Below are 13,869 nucleotides of genomic sequence, written 5' to 3'. Positions count from 1 at the left end.
GAGAAGCCCTGCAGGATTTCCCATAGTGGCCAACAAAATGCCTACAGGAAGCCCACAAGACGTGAAGGCAAATGGCTTCTTTCCATTCCTGCCCCTCTGCTAATTGAGACCTACTGCCTCTGAATGCAAAAGATGTTTGTAGCCATCATGGCCAGTAGCTATCACAGTAAGTCCAACTCCACTCTCCTTCAAAGGAGGCGAATAATGCCTTCGTTATTAATCCAAACTTAACTGAACCCCTCTGTGTCAATACTCAAGTCATAACCAATGACAGAGACGGAGGAGAATGACATCACATCAACTGGGCAGAAGAGATTGCAAAACATACAAACCATCATCAGTGTCATGCTTAAAAGGTAAAGGTACCCCTGCCCGTACGGGCCAGTCTTGCCAGACTCTAGGGTTGTGCGCTCATCTCACTCTATAGGCCGGGAGCCAGCGCTGTCCGCAGACATTTCCGGGTCACGTGGCCAGCGTGACAAGCTGCATCTGGCGAGCCAGCGCAGCACACGGAACACCGTTTACCTTCCTGCTGGTAAGCGGTCCCTATTTATCTACTTGCACCCGGGGGTGCTTTCGAACTGCTAGGTTGGCAGGCGCTGGGACCGAACGACGGGAGCGCACCCTGCTGCGGGGATTAGAACCGCCGACCATGCGATCGGCAAGTCCTAGGCGCTGAGGTTTTACCCACAGCGCCACCCGCGTCCCTACTAGTGTCATGGTTAGTGTGTGTTAAATTGCAATCCAGAGCAGATTATATCACAATATATAGATTTTAGCTTTTAAATGAGTAGATCTACAACATTTGTGAATGGATAGGGTTTTTACTTTAAAAAAAAAATTGCATGAGAATTTGTTTTAATTGTTGGAACCTGCCTGGGGACTTGAGGGCGAAGGGCAGGTAATTAATAACAGGCAATACGCCAGGTCAGTGATGGTAAATGTACAATACTTCAGTGATGCTGTGTAAACCACTGAGTCTGTTTGCAGTCCCTCATTTTCAGGAAACCATCTGGAGCACATTTCTGAGGTTTCAGGACAGGCTTTCTCCATAACCGTTAAGATTTAGAAATTCCTTTTAGAAGGATTCTCCAGGATTTATCAAGAATTGCTTGGGCACTTAAAATTCCTATGTGGAATGGCAGTGTCCGTTCTTATTTGGGTCAGTTCTTGTTCAATCTTGCCCTAAATTTGTCCCCTAGAAAAAGAGTCAATGCTGCACTCAAGTTGGTGTTGATGTTTAAAGCACCTCAACAGTGGCTGGAATGAAGTGTGTGCGAGGAGAGCATAAAATTTAAGAACCTCGCTACCCTCTAGACCTGAATCTCACATGTTCTGAATAGATAATCCCTACTGAGGGAGAATATCCATTGCATTTTTGAAAGAGAGAAACTCCTTGTCTCTACACCCATGATGATTTACAAAATACATTGAAGCCACCACCGTAATAAAACTGGAATCTTAACAAACATACCACTGATTCAACGACGTTGGCAACATCCATTCTCAATGAAATACAAAACAGCTCACATATTTACTGAATCACCACAAGGAAAAGGCTGAGATGGGCTTCACTTGGGAGCACAATTCTTAATTTATGACCATAATCAGAGCCAGTTCTTCAGCAGCAGTGCCAAATCCCTTTTCATATCCTGCCATTTCACTATTAATGTCAGTTTATAAATTTATCTACTGACACTGCATCTACTGAGTGGGTCATCCTGACCAGGCAATGTTCTAGAAGAACTATAGAGTGAGTTGGATACAGAATATTATTTTTTTTGGAAACAGGATGTTATTTTCTATTGTCTTTGAACTCTTCCCCAGGAAAATCTCAAACTGTTACATCTTTCAATACAAATTCTAGTTTTCACTTCCCATTCCACATGGTCTAACATCTCCAACTGCTTTGATAAAATTTCTGCTTGGGTAAACCATTAGGATCTCAAATATAATCTAAACCTGAATTCCTATCTACCCGTCAAACTTTTTTTCTTTTCTTTTTTGCCCCCACAAGAACTGGGGTGGTGGCAAATTGGAAAAGGGGTGAGAGGTAAGGTGGTGTGAGACCATGAATAGGCAGAAGGAACGGAATAGATATTATGGGACAGTGTGTTAACCACAACCACCAAACTACTAGTTCCTAAGGAATGTTGACCTGATTTTTTTTTCCAGTGAGTCATTTCACCTTTATTCACAGATTATGTTTGTACGCTCTCAGTTTCTGTAATATGCAGTAAAGTGAGTTAATCTGAGTGGATTTAGACACTACAGTATCATTACATTCTGCAGGAGTCAAAAGGTATGCCTTTCCCTTTAATAACATGTTAGCAGAGAGTGCCTGGCGCTGCCCAGGAATCTTCAGAAGCCAAAAAATATATTGTATTTTTTAAATCGATAGTGTAATTTGTGAGTTTGCACCTGATACACCAGACACCCTCAGGAACCCTCATGCCAAGTTTGGTGACAATAGCTGGATGAACTTATGTCAAAAAATGGGCAGTCATGTCAAAGTGATGTCTCAGCCCTCCATCACTAAGTTGAAAAAATATGGAAAGACATAGATAACAAGTCAGCAGTGAGATGTTTATAAGCCTATTGATTTTTAAGTCGGTTAGGTGACGGCCATTAAGGTAAAGCAAATTTTAATGTGGTTAGACAGTACTGATGAAGATCCAAAAATGGGTCGAACATGCACATTTAACAATCTGTAGACTAAGTCAACACACGTTGCTTGATGCTTAGAACACTGAATTTTCAACAGTCAACTTAGCAAAAAACCCAAGGAAAGTCACCAGCACGTAATACAGTGTAGTGTTTATTGTATGTAATGGAAGGTACACTTGAATTTCAAAAATTTAAAACATATAAAAAGTGGTTAAAGGGCTAACATTTTATCAACATTTGATAAATGCATTAAGAACGTTTATTATACAGCAGGGTACAATGTAGTGTTAATGCCAACGGGGCACCATGGAAATTAGTCTTTAAAAAATTCCACTATGTAAGCTTTATACAAACAAAACCACTTGCTGCTGTTTAAGATTGTATGGAGGAGACTGCTGTCTAAGCAGTCCTACAACAATTTTTAATATTAGATAGCATCAGTCATTAATTTGGGTGAGTGTTTCAAAAAGAAAAAAAAGTAGAAATGTTGTCATTCACAGAAATGCACATCCAAGTCTTGTTTCTGATAATAACAATAGGTACAGATTGTAACTCTCCCTATATGAAATAATTTACACACAGATGAAAGCTAGGAACACTAAAATAATCACTAAATAGAGTTCTTCCTGGAAATAAACAAGCCATTATGATTCCTGCACGATTGGATATGAAAAAAAACCATAGTTGAAATAGTATTTCTCTTTTTAAACATAATTATGATTATTCTAAAATAAAAAGGAAAACAAATCAGCAAAATGTGCAACCTAAAATCAGCCAAGCTTATATTGTAGTACAACCATATTAAGAAACCACTGGTCAGAAATACAACTGCATTGGGAAAAAGTTTATAATCCACAAAACTCTTTGCCAGGCCATAAAGTAAAACAGCTCCACAGTTTACACAAGTAAAACTGAGGCAACATAGATGCGTGCTTAGGTTGTCTCCAGTTAAAGCAGATATTCAGGCAGATGATGTGACACTTTGTTTGTACACAGCATGGTATGCATTTCGGAGCAAGACATATGGAAAGCAAGACTCCAGAAGATCCATGGTCAGGAATGGAGACTCCTGGACGATCTAAAGTGAGAGGAGAGATCACTTCAGAAACCTGGTAAGGAGTGGAAATCCCAATGCTGCTAAAATGACAAGCTACCAGCAAGGAGCGGGGGAGGAGAAGGAAATGCAGAGAGGCTCAAAAGAGTAGGGTTCAAAAGCGTTTCATGATTTTTGTTTTTTAAAGTAATTTTTCTGCTATGCTGCCCAACAGTATTTTGACCATTTGTTGAATTCCACACAGAGTGCTTGTCAAAGTCTCTTTTACCTAGGATAAAACTTTTGGAACAATCACTGGAATGAGAGCTTACCATGTCTAGCAGTAGGTAAACAGATTCTCTGTTCCTTGTAGTGGTTTTGTCTGTCTCCTGACCAATTTTCAGTAGACTAGAGGATGCAAGCTAAAAAAATCACAAATAGCAAGTAAGTTTTCTACTCATCTAAAGCCACTTTAAAAATCATTTTAATTTCACGACACATGCAATTTCAGATATAAGATTTAACATGACATGATCTGTAATGTTAGATAATGCAATGGAGTTATGGATGTGGAACATTCCACAACAATGAAATGAACAGGACAGACCAATTGTATAGCTCAATTTGTGTACTGGAATCCCTGATCAGACCAGTTATTCTGCAAGACAAAGTTCACACATGCTTGCAATATTGACTCAAATCCTTTACAGTCATTGTTGCAATCACTACCATATAGGAAAAGCCACCATAATGTTGTTGGCTTGAAATCAAAAGTTAAGGTTGTAAATGTTAATCGCAGTACAGCTGAAAGCCTTGGTGGAAATGAATGATTTCTGGAGCAGGTCAGCCCAAAATAAAAACTGTACATACAGCCAAGAATTCTTTGAGACGGTCTTCAATGCTTCCCTTGTGAATGGTAAATAAAGCTGCAGCAATCTGGTTGATTGCTTTGGCCAGGCAATGGATATTGTTGCAGTGACCTAAACAAAAACACATTTGTGATATTACTTTAGCTTCACTCACACTCTGAACATTTTAGCTGAATGGAACGTGTTGTTTGAATAGGAACAGAGTTAAGTTTAGCAAGGGATTAACTTTCAAATATAATATGGATAATCTTCATTTAACGAGGAAGTAAAGATCTTTAAGAACCTTTTGGAATGAGAGTAAAAGACATTACACACAGGTCCTGCTATCTGCACACTCAATATCCAAAAATTCACTTATCAAAACTTGAAAGAATTATGCCCAAACCTCACTATATGCTCCACAGATTCACTTATTCAAACAGCCAACTTTTTTACTTCCTTTTTGTGTTTTTTTGTTGGTGGCAGCCATCTTTAGGCAAAAACCACGGAAAGATGGAGGGAGTGAGATCAGATGACTCAGAAAGCAGGAAAAATGAAACAAATCAGGGACAGGAGAGATTGGGCAAATCATTCCCCCCCCCCCCATGCCTCTCTTTTGCTGCTTGGCTACAGCCATTTCAAGAAGAAACCATGGAGAGGGGGAGGAAACAGAGGGGACAAATCTTGTATTAGAAATGTTTCCATAGGAAACAATGGGAATCGTGGAATCATTATACCAATGATTGCATAACAAACGATTTCCAGGGAACTCATAAAGCGGGGCTACATTTATTCCAAAATCTGTTTCAAAGACTGAATTCTGGTTTTCTTAATTTATCAGTTCCAACGTTCTGTTCTGAAGACCTGAATCCTGCTAGGTGCAATAGAACGGTGTGTGTATTCGAGTAAAGACGGGGCAACATTGTAACTAGCACAGGAATATGAGAATTATGAATGCTTCTAATGCAAATATCTAGTATGAAAACTAGTTTCAATATGACTTCCAAATAGTACTCAGCATTGTTCCTGTGCCCCCAAAAGCCTCCAGTCAAGTTTTAACATTTCCTAATCAATAGGACATTTATGTGCAACGGGTAGAACACATTCTTGGTAAGGATCCCTAGAACCAAAGTATGACTTGAGGTGAGAGATTTTTATTTCCTCTTTCAAAGCAACCATTGTAAGATATAAAATTGATGTACTATTCAACACCAAAAAGGACCAAACACCAATATCATAAAATGAAAGCAAATAAATATTTCAGATGAACATTTAATATAATTTCCCCCCTCCCCCCAGAACAAATTTTCACACCAGTTTGTCTGAATATTACCTTCAATGGCAGGACTGTATTGAGACATCACATTACTGGCCAAAGTTGGTAAGGAGACAGCCACAAAGACCATCAGAAGGCAGGCAATTTTATATTCTTCCTCTGGACTAATGTTTTCTGAAAATAAATACAAATTTAGGAGATCCATTATAACTGGGTGGGTTCAAAACTCCTAAACTAATACTTCATCCATTCACAGCATTGGTAATGTTTCTGAGCCAAATTCTGTGTTATTTGGTTTGAGCTAACAAAGACCAGTACTTTAGAGTAGCTGGGGAAACCCAGCCTGATGAGCAGGGTAGAAATTATTTATTATTAATTATTATTAATTATTATTATTATTATTATTATTATTATTATTATTATTATTAATCCAATTCCACCAAGTGTGGCATAACCAATACTCTTCCGTGACAGCTATCACTTTGTATAAACCAAGAGTATCTTGGTCGCATACCCCACCACATTTTCAGGGAAGGAAAACGTAACTTAAGAAAAATAGGGTGCATTTTTTTAATTCCTAGAAGAAAATTTATCTAACAGCTGTTCAAAGATTTTATAGCTCAATCAAAAGTAACCTAATGACAAATTGCAATTGCAAGAGGTTTCTTTCCTCTTAACTCCAGTGGTCAGCAAAGTTATTTCAGGCTTCCTTTTGAAAGAGGCTCAGAATGTCTGCACATAGGAACTAGCTCAGAATGGCCACCAACTGAGAGCTGTTCATAAATGAGTGATACTCCTCTAAAGTAGTTTCTATACCAGTATTTCACATTCCTGGGCCAACTTGAATAAAATATTGGGGAGGGAGAGGTAAGCCCCATCCCACATAACTGATGACATGATACATGCATACCACTGGAATGGCAATTCCCATAAACGGGGGGGGGGGTATTTTGGGGGGAGGGGGGCAAAGGGACCTTGGCCCCTAGGAGTTGGCTCCTGGGGGCATGTGAGGGACCCATCCATAGAAAGTCACTCATCAATAACAGAAGCATTTGCAGCCATTTCAATGTGGTATTATCACTATTAACCCTGAGAAATACTAAGAAAATGTAACTAGAGATCAGAGCTGCAATAATCAGTCAAATACAAATGTAATTGTCATATATTTAAGCTGACAAACCCTCAGTTTCGGCATCTTGGTTAAATTATGTGAAGTGATCCAAGTGTTCTGCAGAATACATGCATATTTGATACTCAGTGTTTGCAAGTATAGTTTCTTTGACATCCTTTCTCCATTTAGAATGATATCATGGCTTAGCATTACATGCGAACACAGCCAATATCCAAAAACGTTATGCAGCAGCATACCTGATTTTTGGGAAGAAAGTGCTACAACCAGAGCAGGATCTATCTCACAAGGCAGTCCCGCAGCTGATGAGAGCTCATATACATTCATTGCAACCTGAGAGAGAGAAAGGTACTGCAGAGTGAAAAAGGCCAGAATAATTTTGTAGAATTTGTCAGAGCAGACATTGTAAAATCTTTTCAGTGTCCACATTAAGTTACACATGAGAATGGAACCATGGAAGAACAGAAGCACCTTTGGTGGCAGGAATACACCTAGCTTATAGTGAAATGCTCCATTAGTGTCACTTCTGCTAGCTGGCTGTCATCTCTCTCACATGCCCCTCTGCCAAAAATTTGTATACTCTCCGAAACCATATTCAACAGCAACCTTTTAAGATTCCAACAAGTTCTCAAACTGGACAAACAGAAAACTTTGTTAAGCCAAAGCATATAATGCATTAAATTAAAGCTGCCATACTGTGTCTACCAAGACTAGGTTCTGAGGCCTAAAGTGCAAAAGGGTTTCATAATCCATTAGGAGAGTGGATGCTCATCAACTCAAAAACTAAATTGTTAGAAACACTTTTTGAATTACCCCCTCTGAAATGCTGTGTCCTTTTTATTTTATGACTTGCTCCTTTAGTATAAACCAGTGACTCCCAGCAGTTTGCAAAAGAGAAATACTGGAATCATAACTAACCACGGAAGTATGAAGCTGTATTAATTTCATTTTAATGAGGTTTACAGAAATATATACAAGTGCTACATCTGTCTATACATTCCTGCTTTTGGCATAATATACAATTTTAGAAAGAACTAAAAAAACAAACAAACCCCATTATTCTCACAAGCAATTACCTTCATATCTGTCTCTCTTGGAATGTGATCCTTAAAGTCTTCAATTGAACTTACAAGGAAAGGAATGTGATATGATAAGACCTAAGACAAAGAGGCATGCAACAAAATTGTTACTTTTGGCTACTGTATCTCCTAAGACAGCATGTTATGACTTTGTTGCATTTATTCTACCCTCTCCCCTCAGTTTATGCATTAAGAAGCCTGGAAGCATCATGCCAGAATCTTGCAGCAGGAGTGGAAAAACACCAGCGAACAAGAGTTTTGAATACTGTATTTGGGTCTAAAACAGCTGTATGTCAATTTCCTTTATTTACTTTTTAAAAAATAAAAAGTGAAATTGTAAAGGTTTGATTCGTTAAGCATATGTATGCAACGTACTTAATTTCAATTAAGATTTGATTATTCGTATTTAGTGTTGCAATCCTTTCACCACAGCACAAGCAAGCTGTGTTTTATTCAATCAATTGATCATTTATTGTATTTGACTAAAAGCCATTACAAATACATTTACAAAACCAGCAAATCCAATAAAACCTAATTAAGAAAGATCCAGAAGTAAGCAACCATTTACAATAAATTAAATTAATGAATCCCCTGCACAATCTGCAGCGTTGTCTTTTATGTGGCTTGCACGAATACTTTTAGCGGCTTTTGCAAATAAAGCTGTTTTATATGGGACAAGTGGGTTGCAGTCAGGTAACAGCCAACGTATTTTCACTTTGGGGTTCTGTATCTGTAGCGGTGCCAACATCTGTTCCAAAAATCTCTTTCTGGGGTTTTGATAGATATGAGAATGGAGTATGTAACGGGGAAGAGCTTCTACTTCACCTACCTACCCCACAGATACAGAATCTTAAATGCCTTGGAATGTGCTAGTATTTAGCGATTTAATCACTTTTTACTTTTACTTATCTATTCTTAGGCTTACATGTGCTTAAATGTGTAACACAAAAGTTATAATGCCAAATGCAGTACTTACATCTCTAAGAGCTTCTTGTGCCAATGACCGGAAAGATAAGATAACACCAATAATGGTCATCCTCTTCAAAACACTATCAACAGCTGGGGGGGGGGGAGGAGAAAATGTCAGGAACCAGAATGCTTTCTCCCTGCCCCTCCCTGTTTGATGTCTGTGGGAGATTGAGGCCATGCATAGTTGCCTCTTCACCAGCTTCAGTCTCTCTCTCTTTGTGTGTGTCTCTGCGTGAGTCACGGCATCACCCAGTCATGGCATCTGCCACAGACAGACTAATATTAACAGCAAATTAAAGTGACCACTGCTGATGAAGCAACTTTTTTGGCACATTACTCATCAAAAGGGGGGGTGGAGAGCATCGTTAAGTACCAAAGGCACACCAGACTCACAATAATGTTTCTCATGTGGCACCAAAAGGCAGTTTTAATTCCTTTACAAAAGTGCTCCAAAAGCTATTGAATAGTTTGTTCATCCACCAATTCACACCTTGCTGGCTGAGAATCTGGGAGAATGTGGCGACCAGCTGAAAGGAGCTCCTCAGTAGGCAACGTATCAGTTTTAAAACATTTAGGTTATCTTTCCAAAATCAAAAGGTTCTCTGAGGCAGACCACACATTATAAGGCATAAATAGATGAAAAAGGCTACTAATGTGACTACCAACATATATATATATATATGCGCGCATACACGAGTGGGGATGTATATGTATGTGGGTAGCTTTATATATATGCAACTTTATATATATGCATCTGTAGGTTTGTGTCATGTATGTACGTTACAGCCTTAAAATGGAGACATTTATACAAAAGACAGCATGCACTTTTGGGGGCTGTAGCAGATGCTCCCCCACCAATTCCAGTGCTTCAAGCTATATGCAGATTCCCAGTTAGGAGCATAAACTAAAACAGCACTACTTGCTAGTTACTTACACGACAATCTTTTGAAGAGTGCTGCCATCTGATCTGGTTTATCAAAACTGGTCCTCATTTGCGTTAGCACTTCAACGTTCTCTACCACAAGTTTCTAAGACGAAGCAAGATCTCAGGTCAGGCATAGATCTGAGTATAGTAACAAGCGGGTGCTTTAGGACATTTCAGCGTGGCAAGCAGGAAGCAGAGCTCATGAAATCCAGATGTTCCCATTATCTGACTAGTTATACTAAGTAAGGCCCAGCTATGCACCAAACAAAAAGCATACAGTGTGATAATAAAGGCTCTCTTCTGTTCCACAAAGCACTTATAGCTCCAGTCAACTCATTAAACTTGAGCAGGGCTGCTGTAGAATAATGGAATTATTACAGTTTGAATGTCTTTTGCACAATGTGCAATGAAAACAACATGGGGGTGAGACACAATTTGCATACGATTTGCCATTCTTAGTTCCTCTTTAGGATTTCCCTTCTGTATGTTTTCATGTGGATGATTATCTCTCACAAGGTAAAGAAGGGGCACACACTTTCTGTGACTGGTCTAGACCAATCTCCTAATCATTATCTCAACTCTATGATTAAAACCTTCTCTCCCTCCACCCCGAGCGAGTTTACATTTATTCACTGTAAACTAAGGGCAGACAACTGAAAGCCCCTGAGTTCAATGCAGCATTTAGGAATTTTTCAGTCTGGCCCATCCCAAAGGGATTTCTCTTCCCTTTCAAGAGCTGCAAGCTGGTGATAGGTGGGTCACCCCTTCTTTCTCCCCCCCATTCTACTACCCTCTTCTCTGTATCTCTCCCTCCTTGTCCAACAGGCTTGTGGAGGATGGACAGCTTGCTCTGGCTGAACACCTGAATTAATCACTTGCCAAGCGCATTCCTCTCCCTACTCACTCCATTTGTTTTGGCTTCTTCCCCTATCCTTCCCCCAACTCCCTATCCTTTTCGCTGGACTCCCCTAACCACATAAAATTAGGCCAAGGAGCACATGTTTATTATCCCTGCTGACCAAAGCTAGAGACACTTCCCCATTTCCTGATGCTTTCTGTTAGTAGAAGCTAAACTATAAGCTAATTCAGAGACCCCCAAACCAAGGTCATCTCTTCTGGAGAAGCAGCATACAGGAACACAAGTAATGACTGAAGTTTTGCACCAGGACAGCAAGGAACAAACTATGTGCTGCTATGAGGCTCATGCACATTAAAAAAAAAAGTCAAAGAAATAGAATGCATATGAGCAGATCCAAAGATCTTCCCCAGTATTTCTGTGCAGTGTTTAGACATATATATTGTTTAAAAAGTCACTCCAACCAATGGCACATCATAACAAAAGACTTTTTTGTGTGAGGAGAATTGAAACGCCTGTTTGCAGTATGTCGTGAGTGTTCCTCATTCAAAGGGAAAGGGTCAAAACTCTGATGAGCAAGTATGCTTGGACTAGTCTAAAGTAGTTCTTTGGATTCAGGCCATATATTCTTGCTATAAAGCGACTTCTGCTTTTAATTATAAAAGCAATGACCAAAGAGAAGCAACGGAAGTTACCTTGAGTTCAGCAACCTGTGAGGAAATGTGCCACATAAGGCTTTCACTCAAGAACTTCATGCCATATGGACCAAGGAGTTCTGACAGGGCTCTCATTTCTGAGGAAGAAAAAGCATTTATTCTGCTGCAAACCAATTATATTGTCTTAATTTAATGAACACATTATATTTTATTAATTCATTCTATAAGGGCTATAGCATTTCACACATTTTAAATTTCCAGCATCCTATTTCAAATGCTTAGGATGCAAACCCTCCATCTTAACTAGCTTAGCCTGTACTACCAGAGGTCAAGAGGCCTGATAAGAGCCTTAGTTCTCCCTAGATATTAGTGAGGGTCAGAAGCAGTAAGGGGGACTTGTAGTGCTGCTTACTGTCTCCAAAGTTTGGTATAAAAATGAGACTTGGCTTTTCCACCCACTCTGAGCCTTGGGGAAACTCACCTGATATGTCTGAATATTCTTCTGCATTAAATGTCAGTTCGTTTTCGGTAGGCAAGTTCACAAATGCTTTCATCGCTGGGAAATAGGCTATGTGGCCATTACTGACTTGCCTCAGCAAGGTTTCCAGATACCTTCATGAAAGAAACAATTATCTATTTTCACAGCAGATTACAAACATTCCTTACTGTTAATTTCATTTACCACCTTAACTTTGATGAAAGCTGCATTGACACTGAATTTGTCACTGAGAGTTGATCTTGAAAGTCCACGTAAAGCCACATCAACACACATGTATTAAGAATTGCATAGTCCTCAATGATGTTTCCCTTGAATAGTCAGCGACTTCATTTTAAATAAAAGTGTAGTTTGCTTTTAGTATGCAATAGAAAGCTAAACGCTGTTACTTATTGGCATCCATTGTTCAAGTGGCATGCGATTCAGTTTTTTTTTTTTTTGGACATTATCTCAATTTCAAGTTGCATGGGCAAGCGGGGCACAGCTCAGATTAAAAGCTGCAATTTGCCTCACTTTCACCTTGGCACTCTCCTCCTCCCAGATTTTTTTCTTTTCTGCATGAAAACTTTTATCTCACAAAGCAAAAGGGGTACAGGATGAAATCTCAGATTCTTACCAATTTGTGTACAGACTGGTAATGGTTGGCTCCCCATGACTATCTAAGTGCTGGGTTTGTTGAAGGAGGACGTTATTAAACACTCTTGTGATGTCAATCTGTACATAATTTTCTATTGATTGGAGTACTGTCATGTAGGCTCTCACACTTGTTAACAACTCAGAAGGTTTTGCGATCTCTTGTGTTGCTTGATTATACATAGTCATGCCAACAATTGACCTTCAAAAAGAAAGAAAGTTATTAGCATGCTACTGAAGTGAACCATGAGCGCTGTGTCCTGCCTAATATCAAGGTGAGCCATCACTCCACTGGCATGTAGTGTTAACTGACCATTTGGGATAAATTTGGGATAAATTTGCACCAAGAGGCACCTGTACTTTTCTGACATTATCTGTTGTCTACTCTGACTTTGCTGAATATTGCCAACACAGAGTGAAAGCACACTGCAGCTGGGTGTTAGAAAGCTGCAAACTGGAGCTGAAGAAAGCTACTCCCCACAGCCATAGTACAGAAAGATGTATGGAGGGAAATTCAGAAACCTTATATTGAACTACAGTATTGCTATCTATTTGACCCCTGTATAAAAGTCAGATTTGCTGTTTGAAATTTGTACCAATTTAGTCCTAACAGTTACAGCTGTGAGAAATTTTAAAATTCTTATTTCCTATCTGTTCCTCTTCTTGAGATGCAAGTCTACTATTTGCTTATTAAATCAGATAATGGCAAGGGCAATATATGAAAAGCTCCCACATACAAGCAGGATATGAATCTTTCATTTTCCATCTCCCACTCACCAACTTTGCATGTACATAATTTGAATTCTGCATGCACAATTTTTCTTTTTGTAAAATAGGATTGATTCCTTCAATTTGGGGGATTTTGAAACTAGCAGGTTGAAACTGTTATGTATGGGCAACCACTAGGCTGGATGGAAGTTGGAGCAAAAGAAAAAGAAGGGCAATGTCAGCTCAAGATTAATTATTTGGTTATGTTGGACGAGAATAAATTTTTTTAAATGAATGCTTTTATTAAGTTCTAGCAAATAAGTCTCAATGCTGAAAGAACATTGCTAGTTATTTTTACAAGCTTGCCCCTGACACAAGCATGCTTTCAGAGATTTCTATCAGAAATTGTCCCATAACAAAAATAAAAATGGCACAGCAGCAACCAACCCACCCACACAGAGAAATAGTAACGATATAAATAGCAAAGACATGTTTATATGGGCTACTAAACTAACCATATTTTTAATGGCAGAATGGTCTGTTTTTTGGGAATCCAGCACTGCTGACTCTTTAGTGCACAATTGCTTTTTAAAT

General features: G+C 39.1%; 1 protein-coding gene and 1 long non-coding RNA gene across 7 annotated transcripts in view; one reads left to right on the top strand and one right to left on the bottom strand.

Moving 5' to 3' along the window:
- Positions 1–2,798: 2,798 nt before the first annotated feature.
- The window catches only part of NCKAP1 (NCK associated protein 1), a 46,966-nt gene continuing 35,895 nt past the window's right edge, over positions 2,799–13,869 (bottom strand). For 3 of the 6 annotated variants that reach the window (XM_053409325.1, XM_053409326.1, XM_053409329.1), the window contains 11 exons: positions 12,551–12,769; positions 11,920–12,050; positions 11,478–11,575; positions 9,936–10,029; positions 9,009–9,091; positions 8,030–8,110; positions 7,193–7,304; positions 5,882–5,998; positions 4,571–4,680; positions 4,033–4,122; positions 2,799–3,745 (listed from right to left, as the gene is read on the bottom strand). In XM_053409325.1, coding sequence (XP_053265300.1) covers positions 3,629–3,745; positions 4,033–4,122; positions 4,571–4,680; positions 5,882–5,998; positions 7,193–7,304; positions 8,030–8,110; positions 9,009–9,091; positions 9,936–10,029; positions 11,478–11,575; positions 11,920–12,050; positions 12,551–12,769 — 1,252 coding nt within the window. In that variant the 3' untranslated portion in view covers positions 2,799–3,628. The remainder of the gene's footprint in view (positions 3,746–4,032; positions 4,123–4,570; positions 4,681–5,881; positions 5,999–7,192; positions 7,305–8,029; positions 8,111–9,008; positions 9,092–9,935; positions 10,030–11,477; positions 11,576–11,919; positions 12,051–12,550; positions 12,770–13,869) is intronic. The other 3 variants (XM_053409328.1, XM_053409332.1, XM_053409340.1) reach the window with 1 other exon arrangement.
- On the top strand, positions 3,692–8,619 carry LOC128423847 (uncharacterized). The gene is made up of 2 exons (XR_008332879.1): positions 3,692–3,779; positions 8,214–8,619. It is a non-coding gene; the product is annotated as an uncharacterized LOC128423847 (long non-coding RNA).

The sequence above is a fragment of the Podarcis raffonei genome, chromosome 1 (genome assembly GCF_027172205.1).
Source record: "Podarcis raffonei isolate rPodRaf1 chromosome 1, rPodRaf1.pri, whole genome shotgun sequence".
Taxonomy (NCBI): Eukaryota; Metazoa; Chordata; class Lepidosauria; order Squamata; family Lacertidae; genus Podarcis; species Podarcis raffonei.
This window is presented reverse-complemented; position numbering and strand designations above follow the sequence as displayed.